At 36.5% G+C, this 10891-nt stretch overlaps 1 protein-coding gene across 3 annotated transcripts in view; it reads left to right on the top strand.

Annotated features, from left to right (window-relative positions):
- The first annotated feature begins 587 nt into the window (after positions 1 to 587).
- Positions 588 to 10891, top strand: part of MARCHF6 (membrane associated ring-CH-type finger 6) — a 52480-nt gene continuing 42176 nt past the window's right edge. For 2 of the 3 annotated variants that reach the window (XM_070940774.1, XM_070940773.1), the window contains exons 1-2: positions 588 to 626; positions 9113 to 9209. In XM_070940774.1, coding sequence (XP_070796875.1) covers positions 608 to 626; positions 9113 to 9209 — 116 coding nt within the window. In that variant the 5' untranslated portion in view covers positions 588 to 607. Of the gene's footprint in view, positions 627 to 9112; positions 9210 to 9786; positions 9855 to 10891 lie in introns of those variants that run through there. The other variant, XM_070940775.1, reaches the window with a different exon arrangement.

The raw sequence follows: 10891 nt of genomic DNA, 5'->3' as shown, positions 1-10891 counted from the left end.
AGTCAGTTTGCAAGAACCCACACGGTCTTAAAATTGCAGATGTGCACATCAGTCAAAAAAAAGTTTGAGGTCTCAAAAGTACTGCTAATCTCTAACATTTTCCTAGGAAAAGAAAAACGTGCATCTGATCAGTTACAACCCCTTTTTATGGAAAATTCAGTTCCTGCATTCCTCCCGTGTGAAATAGACTTGGTCAGTCTGTCTCTTGGATGTGTTTGTGTGGACGTTGCGGCGGCTTGCAAACGACATTCATCGCAAGGGATTCATTATATTGCTTTAAATAAGCGTTGCCTTTACATGCAGCGTTATGTGAATTGCCTTCCTGACAGCTTTACCACCGCATCGGTTTAACAGTCTCCCTACGCTCTGCCTTTTCTCTGTGACGTTTCACGGCGAGGCCATGGCAGTTGAAGTAGCGACGGCTCAAAGCCTCTAGGGGGAGCCCGCGGCAAGGCCGCAAGGGGCCCAGGCTACCGGAGCCAGCTGGGCCTGCTCCGTACCGCTTCTTTCGGCCTCTTCTCTATCGTGCGCTCTCCGTCTCCAAGCCATCCCACTTTCGCATCACACCTCACCCGCCTGCGCGGCCGGACTGCGTCACCCGGACAAGATGGAGACCGCCGAGGAAGGTAACGTCCTAGAGACCACTCGCGTTCGCGGGGCTAAGGCCAGGGCCAGGGCCAGGGCGAGGGTGGGAGAGGCGCCTCGGGGAGCCGGAGAAAGGTAGTCACCTTTCGGGACCGTATTTGTGCTCTACACACACATACACAAACCCCAGTGCCTGGCCGTCCGAGGCCTGTTGAGGCGCCTGCAGATGTCTGAATTGCTCTACAGTGTAATGGGTACAAGACGAAGAAAGAGTTTGGACTGTGGAGTTGTTGGTGCATAAACGTGTACGTATTGAGGCATGTGGCAAGTGGCAGAGACGGTTCAACAAACACTCTGTGTGTGTGTGTGTGTGTGTGTGTGTGTGTGTGTGTGTGGTTGCTGCTGCTGCTGTTGTTGTGATACGTGCTGCTATTCCTAAAGGGAGTCCTGGGTCAGAATGGGAAGGAAGATGCCTTGTTTGAAAATATGGCACACCTTGATCGGTGTCGTCTTATTTTGAAGTTTTTTTGGTTTTTTTTTTAAATTTGATTTATATGCCGCCCTTCTCCGGAGAAAAAGTTGTGGCCTGGATGCAGGTGTTTTGGATTAGTGTGCCTAAGGGGTTACACCGAACCTGGCATTAAGGAATAAAAAGAATAGAATATAATTTTTTATTGGCCAAGTGTGATTGGACACACAAGGAATTTGTCTTGGTGCATATGCTCTCAGTGTAAATAAAATAAAAGATACGTTCATCAAGAAAAGATATGTTCATGAAGAAAGAGATGACTAAGCCAGCTATACCCATTTCTGTTCATGTGCCCCTTATGTAATTATTTGGAAAGGTGATCTGCAGTTAAAAGCAGCTACAGTTGAAAGAATTCTTGGAGTGGGTTCTCTCTCTCACTATTTTCTGCTTGAAAAGAGGAAAGGTGATGGGGTAGATTGCAAAAGAGCATTTGCACACAATTATTTTTTTTTAAAAGCAACTTAAACTCCATGTTTAAAGAATGAAGTATTGTGTGTGCATTGGGTCATGAGCTTACATCAGAAATCTTGCGCTCTGAAAAATCTTTGAGAAATCATGCAGATACTAAAATCTGCAAGAAACAGACTGAAGTGAAGCTGCTTTGGGTTCCATGGTGGAAGAATAAACAAATAATGTGCTTATTAATATTATAACACACTACATTTGCTGTACACTGCTGTACAATGTACATTTGCTGTACATTGCTTTTGGTCATTCTAAATTAAACTTCCTTGGTTTGAATTAGTTGAATTGAAACTAATAAATGATACTGGCATTCAAGATCATCTAGAAAATGTTATTGAGAATGAAGGCAAATTATTTTCCCTTTTTTAGCTATAGTGGTTTGCAGATGTCCTTGTTCACAAGTCTAAATCTACAAAGCACAAAAAAAGGGAAAATATGTTTTTAATGACATAATTGAGAATGCTTCTGGCCAAGGAGCTGAATTTAAGTTCAGAAGTAGGAATTCTGTCTTTGGTAGTCTTATTTTGCAGCTGCCTCCTCTGATAGACAATGATAGGGGCAATGGCAGCTCTGATAGAGGCAACCTATAAACTGAAGAGACAGTTATTTTATCAGGTCTAAGTTCACACTGTTCTTTACTGATTTTCAGAGTGAACTCCTACAAATCCAATATTATACCTTATATTTTTATGATTTACAGATTGAGAGAAAAGATAGATGTTTGAATTCTATAACTATTAGAATGTATTTGATTTCATCTTTGGAGGTTAGAGTTCAAAATTTGAAAGGAAAGTACTTGCACATCCAGTTCCACCTTGGAGAAATGCAAAGGAATAATGGATATAGCTAGTGAGAAGTGTCTTCATTGCCTAGCCCAGGGGTGGGCAACTGTGGCCCTTTTACAACTGGTGGACTTCAACTCCCAGAATTCCTGAGATAGCCAAGCTGACTCAGGAATTCTGGGAGTTGAAGTCCACAGGTCATAAAGGGACTATATTTGCCCACCCCGGCCTAGCCTTCTTGGTATAAAAAATATTTTTTCTTTTTTTCATTTGTTATATCCGTTTACCTCTGAAATACATCCAGTTTTTAAAAAAACCTTAAATACAACATTTTTATCAAACTCTATGATCTGTACCAACATAATTAGAAGCAGAATTATCTGGATATTTTATTCGTTTATTTATTCAATTTATATATACTACCCATCTTGCTATCAGGTGACACTGGGTAGCTTACATCTTGATAAAAAGGACAATATAAAATGTTGAAAATTAAAATTAAATCAGTATACAATGGAATGGAAGTGGGGTTTTCTTTTTAATTCACTAACCACCTCAGTATGGAATGGAATGCCCTTATTGGGCCCCAAGGCCAATCAGTAGAACCAGCTTTGAGGTTTTTTCCGAAGACCAAGCGGGAGGGGACAAAATTCAGCTCAAGGGGCACAATGTTCCACAAGGCAGGAGCCAGAAAAGTTTCTTCTCCTGGAACCTGCAAGCCAGAATTCCTTGACTGATAATGTCTGCAGCAGGCCTCTTCTGCTGGAGCAAGTAGAGCAGGCCAATCCCATTGGAGCACGGGTGTCAAATTCGCCGTGTCACGTTTCGTGATGTTTTTCCATTCACGGAGCTGGGGTGGGCGTGGCCTGCGCATCATGTATCTGGTCCCCGGGCCACCAGTTTGACACCCGTGCATTACAGTATCAAGATAGTAGGTATTAACATACTTTTTCAGTTGCAGAAATCTTAAAGAATTTAATTTGTAGTTTCAAAGGCTACACTCATCTTTTGAGCATTAAGAAGTAATTTAAAATTTCAGTAAAGACCATCATAATATTTTCATGTTCCTGGAAGTTACAAGCAAGATTTGTATTTTGATTCACTATAATCACTTTATGAGAGAGACTCAGAAATATGTTTACTACTACTTTAAAATCCAGAAACTATACTGTAATATGAGAAATGCAACCCAGAAGGGGCTGTTCTCTGACATGTGGAAAACAAACAAACAACCCACCAGCTTTTGTTTAAAAAAATCAGATATCAAGGTTGGATCATAAGCTATAATAGATTCATAGTTTGTAGTAGTTTTCCATTCCAAGGTTTTGGAATGCGTAACAATAATATGCCTTCTAATTGACTTAAGATCTTTGACCACTACCAAGTGCTTTTTTAAAAAAAAAGTAAAGTTAATACCCACAGTATTAAAACTCTTTAAATAATGTACTTGCTTCTCCTAAGAAACAAATGCCTTGTTCACATTGGAGATGGGAATATCTAAAATAGGAATATTGGCTGAGAGTTTGACTATTAGCTATAGATAATGATCCATTATTTTCACAACAGATTTATTGCTTTTTTTGTTGACAGTTATTCTTCAAACGGGGAAGTTACAGTAGAATGAAAAATAGCATCATGTGAGTTATCAGCAGATTTTAAAATAAGTTTGTGATATGTTCAAACTAAAGAAATATCCTCTTAAAGATTAAATATATAGAGCCTCAGACTGAAGCTGTTGTTACAAGACAATTAAACTTGGATTCTAAAAGAGTACTTAGGAACCTGCAAAATACTTAAATATTCTTAACTTTCCTGGGCCGAAAAAATTGTTTTTTCAAGCTAGGCATAACTTGCTTCCCAATATACATTTGTAAAACCTCATTAGTTGAACAACGTTCTATAGGGATACAGGGAAATAAAAATAGGAACAATATGTGCTACTGAACTGTATGTTCTATAGGGATATTTGGAATAGCTTATCTTGCTGTGTTAATACCCTGGAACAACAGGTAATTTTTATGATTTTCCGCTGAGATATGAAATTACCACCTATATGGTACCTAAATTTTGTGTTGCTGTAATGAAAACGAAGCAAAAACTGATGCAAGTCTTAATTTTTTTTTCTTTTTCCTTATCTTTTTACATAATTTGTTGATTCTATCTTGAAATCGATTAATATAGATATTATATTGTAATTTTAAAGAGTGTTTGAATGTTTGGACTTTAGGGAATATTAAATCATTAGCAAAGAGCATCAGTTGTTCTCTCATGTTTCTAGTAACTGCAAGCCACATTTTTTATGTTCAACCAAGATTTGATTTGGATTACAATTTACTGCTCTTTAAAAGTATCATTATATTTTTTCTATTATTTAATTTCAAAATAACCTTATAGATAATATTTTCAGTATACTTGACTTCTGAAAAAAAATACACCTTAGTTTCTAGGTAAATTCCCCGCAGTATTTTAAAACAATAATCTCAATGTAACAAGCCTTCTAATATTATATCTCTGTTTTGGCAACTATTATGAGATAATTTTAGAACTTATTTAAGATACAAATTTACTAAATACCCTACATATTTAAGTATCATGCTCTGCTTTAGACACTTAGTTTATTCAGTTTGAAACACACTTTGTATCTACATGCTCTTTTCTCCTGCCACACACCTACTCAACTTTATACAAGAGGTCTTAATTTTAGGAAACTGTGTTTAAACCTATCCTACAAAACAGAACCATTAAAATAAAAGTTATTTGATTTTTAATATTGATGTCACTTTCAATGTATTCTTTGGTAGCTTGCTTATCCTAGTGCAAGATTTACAGTATATAGGAAAGAAGAAAGGAAAATACACATGCTACTTTCTATGCTTTATCAGTTTTTAATATTAAACATGGCATTTTTATTATCTGTGTAGACTGAAAATTGCAAATCTTAGTTAGAAGCAATATCATTGGATTGTTTCCAAAATATGATATGTGGGTTTCTCTGCTGTCCAGGGGTATTTACTTTCTTTTAGTGCCGTGTTATGTCATTTAGAGAACTAGAATACAGTATGGTATTAGCAAAATAATGTTCTTTTTACCAAATATTGCCAATATGATACATTGTTAAATAGATGGAATATCTTTTACTAACTCAGCCTTCCTCCTACACAGAATATTAGTCTGACTTAGCATTCATATTGCCATCTGGGTTTGCTTGGAATTGTATAGCAAATAAGGAAATGGAAGAGCTAGCTTAGTGGTCACAAGTTTTGAAGTGGGATTCATGGTGTCTAGGTTATTTACTGAATATAGCTAGTCCTTGATTTACAACCACAATTGAGCCCAACATTTCCATTGCTAAGTGAAACATTTGTTAAGTGAGTTTTGCCCCATTTTATGACGTTTCTTGCCACAATTGTTAAATTAATCACTGCAGTTGTTAAGTTAGTAGCATGGTTGTTAAGTCAATTTGGCTTGCCCATTGACTTTGCTTGTCAAAAGGTCACAAAAGGTGATCACATGACCCCAGGACATTGCAACTGTCATAAATATTAGTCAGTTGCCACGCATCTGACCATTGTGATGCTCCAACAGTCATAACTGTGAAAAATAGTCATAAGTCACTTTTTCAATGCCCTTGTAACTTCAAACGGTCACTAAATGAACGGTTATAAATCGAGGACTAGCTGTACAGCTAGTATTGTTTTTAACTAAAATTCTAAATGCTTGAAACAAGAACCATTGGTAAGCTCACCTTGCCTTTGCATTACAGTAAGCACGATGGGTCCTTTTCTGGATATAATCCCACCATTAGAAATTAGGTGGGTGCTTAGAAATTGGCTTTTCATTTTCAGCACCATTCACGATTTTGGAGTAGTTGCCACAAGGCTGTCCATCTAGTTTCCAACTGATTGAGAGATTGGTTATTCCTAACACATTTCTATTTGCCTTAAATGACCGTATTTTATATATATATTTTAAAAAATTGACTAATATATCCTATATTGTTTTGCAATATAGGGCAAAAATTAAGAGGTAAATGGTATGTTAAATGTTTATCTCATGTTTAGCTGTATCTTTAAAAAAAATGGCAAACTGTAACATTGAAGATATTCCCATCAAAATGATTCAGCCACTGTGTATTTGTTTATTATCATTCTATAAATTGAAATCACTTTTACTCAGATATAATTCCTGGTTCTTTTTAAGAAGCACAAACTATAACACTAATTTGACACAAACCAAGATGGTTGGGAATCTGCTATCTGAAAATTTTGGTAGCATGATTCTGAATTGAAAGTTAGAGATGTTTGTCTTTAATAATGATATTCATTTACAGAATTATGTACCCATTTTCTAAAATAAAAGTAACAATGTGCTTGACTATTAGACAGTCAAATTTTCAATGAGTCTTCTTCCTAAAACTATAGAGTGCTAGCCTAAATAAAATTATTGCATATATAGTGATAACTATTGTTTAAGATGCTTCCTACCTCACACACAGTGTATATACAGTTCACAGATTTTGTAAACCTTTGTACTATTGCATTTTGACATCTTGCCATCAGCTCTACTGGAGAGCAAGTTTCAGAAAATTCCCTGTGCAGAAAGGATCTACCCGTACCAGTCTGGGAATATTGGCTCACTGGCCCTTGTAGTACTTTACTGTAGTGGTTCTTAAACTGTGTGTAATTACCTCAAGTGGGTAATTTGAGTACATCTGGGATAATGAAGCAATTTTAATTGTTGGTTTGTGAGTTGAGGATTCAATTTGGGACTCCTGCTGCCAAGATACATGTGTAAAACAACAGTCTGGATTTGTTTTTATTTTTGTGGGGGTAATGACTTTTGAGATTGGGGAAAGGTTCAGTTGGTTAAACAGTTTTAACAACTAGTACTCTTAAAATTGTATAGAGATATGCATACACTCCAAATTAATTTGGAGTGTTTTTATTATTGTTGCTGTTGTACTGTGTAGAGTACCATATAAAGTACTAAAATGGTATATTGGTTTCACCCTATGTAGTTTAGAGCAGGGTTATCCAAATGTTTCTGAGCTGGGAACCGGACTGGCACTTGTCTGGAGTGCTAGACCTATAGTACTAGGGCAAGTCAAATACTAAATTTTATTTCATTTCATCTATATATTTATTAATATCAATATTTCTATTACCCCGTCATCCATTCAGCAAGACAGTGACCCAAAACACAAAAATCTTATGTTTTATGAAAAGCAATGGATTCATCCCCCACCCCAAAATATACAACCCCAACATATCACTTTGTCCAATTGTATTGTTACCAGGGATCCCAACTTGCAACATAACCAAAGAACTCACAAAAAAACTTGGATGTCTCATAGAGAGGAGTGAATATTCTATCAATTCCCCACTGCTTTGCAGTTGTTAAGTGATCTTGTGGATTGTTAAGCAAACAATCCCTGGAAAGGAGAGCAGAGTACCTTGGAGTGGGGAAACCCTGGGTGGAAGTATGTCTTCGCTCAAGAGCTGAAAATCCTCCCTGCTGATATTCAAACACGATTTTCAGTCCCTGAGTGGGAGACGTGTGGCTTGTACCAGGGCTCCTAAAGGCTCCCCTTCCTGATGCGCCCCACGCTCCTTATCTTATTCTGCTGCCTCTCTCCTCTGGGGCTGTAATTGCTTCATAGTTGAAAATCGTGCTTGGATTTGGCATGGCCCTTTTTCAGGCACCCAACATCAAGAAAAGCAGGAATTAACAACCTTTATGGCAGACTTTTATAGATATGATCTTTTTGGAGATCTAAACTTTCACTTAATTCTAGCACCTATTTTATTGTTAGTATGGCTGCTATGTTGCTGAAAGTGGCAGGAAACCTGTTATTTATTTTTTAAACCGTAAATTCTGTATTAAGTCAAATAGTCTTGTAATTGTAATCTTTACTTCCTTTTCACTCTTTTTAGTGTCCAACCTTCAAAGTCTCATTCTATCATGTTTTCCCCCAGAATACAAAACACAAGCTGTTTCTCCATGGGAAGGATTCATTCAGTTTATTTCAAAATCCCGTTTCAAGTCCATCTAGACCAGGGGTGTCAAACTGGCAGCCTGTGGGCCAGATGCATCGTGCACAGGCCACGCCTCCCCAGCTCCATGAAAGGGAAAAACATCGCAAAATGTCACATGATGGCAATGTAGACACCACAAATTTGACACTCGTGATCTAGACCAAAGCTTCCCAAACCTTTTCTTCATTATCCAAAACTGCTTCTCATAAAGTCCTTTTTAGCCAATGTAAATAAAACACTGTAACTCAGTTTAAATGTCCCAGTTAGGATTGCATAACGGATTTTGTAACCCATTACCCAGTTGTTGCCTACTTTTACATAATTTTGAATAAGTTACCCAGGTTTGGGAAGCATTGATCTAGGCCAGGGGTGGGCAAATACAACCTGTGGACTTCAACTCCCAGAATTCCTGAGACAGCCAAGCTGGCTCAGGAATTCTGGGAGTTGAAGTCCACAGGTTGTAAAAGAGCCACATTTGCCCACCCCTGATCTAGGCCCTTAGTCCATTTATAACTTTTCAACAAAATTCTAATCCTGTTTGCCATTTATTCCTAGAAATTGCTACGTCCTTAAAGTCATACTTAAGGTTTTTTTAATTAAGGATTGAAGGAAACTCATCCAGTGAATGCCATCAAACATGTCATTTCATTTAAATATCTTTAAAAAATAAAATGATATTTACTTTATTCTGTATCAACTCTCTTTGTTGTCAACAGACATATGTAGAGTATGTCGATCTGAAGGAACTCCTGAAAAGCCTCTATATCATCCATGTGTATGTACTGGCAGTATTAAATTCATTCATCAAGAATGGTAAGTTTGTTTTTTATTTGAAATATTTATACATGGCATTCTACAATTTGTGCACAGAAACAATACAATGTTATCTTCAAAATGATCGTATACTAGATATTAGTATGGAGTGAATTAATTAAATAGCACTAACTCTAACTTGACTTATGTTGACCTTCTACAAATATTTGCTTCCTTAACATCTCTACTAATAATTTGTAAATCCTCCAAAGACAGCCATATAAACTCTGAAAATGACCACGCACTTTATCTATGAGCTTTCAACTTCTCCAAGAATAGCTTTTCTAAATTGTCATCACTGAAATAGCTGGATTTCTTCTTGCTGATATTTTCCTTAAGGAGGCTATTAGTCTCAATTTTGTCTAGGTCTCATTGATTGGTGTTTCTTGTAGTTGATAGTACTTCATTACGGTAGCCATCTCCGATCCATAATTTGAAAGGGTCTTTCTCTCACTCTCTTAATATCCAGATTTCATAGCAATACATTCCTACTCGAAAGATCACTACTTCCACTATTTTGCTCTATTGACAGATCTTGTCTTCCACCGTAGGATTAATCTTCTCTTTACTTCTCCAGCCTACTGTCCATCTTTACCTATTCTTGAGCCCAAGAAAACAAATTATGTACCATCTTCACCTTCAACTGTAAGTTCACTAAGCATGTTGGTTGACATTATCTTTGTCGTCTTAATATTTAACATTAACCCAGATTTTCACTTTCCATTTTTAATTTTATATTGAGCTTTTCTAAATCACCTTTACTTTCAGCTAATAAAATTGTGTTGCCTATGTATCTCAACATATAGTGCTTCAGCCTCCTATTTTGATTCTAGGTGTCATCTCTTAACAATACTGCTTGTTTGCTTTATAAGTTAAACAGATAAAGGGGCAACATATCTCCTGTCTCTAGCTACTTCTCATTTTCTGAACTACTATCATTTCAAATTCAGTTCTTACAGTATTTTCTTCCTTATTGTAATGATTCTTCAGATGTTCTATTACCCTAAATATATTCCACATTCTGGCATGATCTATGTATTCAAGGTTTTTTAATAATCTGCTGCTGTCTTCATTATTATATTACCTATTTGATCTCATGGCTCTCTGCCTTTTTTGAACTTGCCATGCTTCTGTATAGATAGGCATGATTTTATTTTTATTTAGAATTTCTGAAGCTAAATCTTACTTGTGCAAGAAATTAGCCCAGTGACTTAGTATTTACATTCTCTTGCATTTGCCCTTTTCAGCATAGCTGAAAGTTGTAATCTTGATTTAATGGAACCGCATTAGTAGACTTTGATGTTGTGGATCAAGTTTCATTTGGATACCATACTAAAACAACAGAGAGGCTCATGTATACAAAATACTCGGGATGAAGCAGTCAAATTTACATCAATTTTACTGTAATGTTATGATATACATACACATCCATATATGTGTTGTAAAATTTAGGAAACACCATTTCTGTTGTTTGTTTAACAACATTAGACAACAGTGACATACTTTCATATGTAATGGAAATTTGGGAGTAACAGACATCCCTTTTTCCCAAACTGTCAGTTAAATGAAGTTTAAGGTACATTTTTTTTTCCAATCTCAAGACCACAAAAACACACACCATGCTTGTTTTCATAGAATCTTTAGCATTTTAACTATCTCTACAGTTTCAGAAGGTGTTATAT

This window comes from Pituophis catenifer, unplaced genomic scaffold (genome assembly GCF_029215685.1).
Source record: "Pituophis catenifer annectens isolate HBS135680 unplaced genomic scaffold, rPitCat1.0.hap2 SCAF_3, whole genome shotgun sequence".
Taxonomy (NCBI): domain Eukaryota; kingdom Metazoa; phylum Chordata; class Lepidosauria; order Squamata; family Colubridae; genus Pituophis; species Pituophis catenifer.
This window is presented reverse-complemented; position numbering and strand designations above follow the sequence as displayed.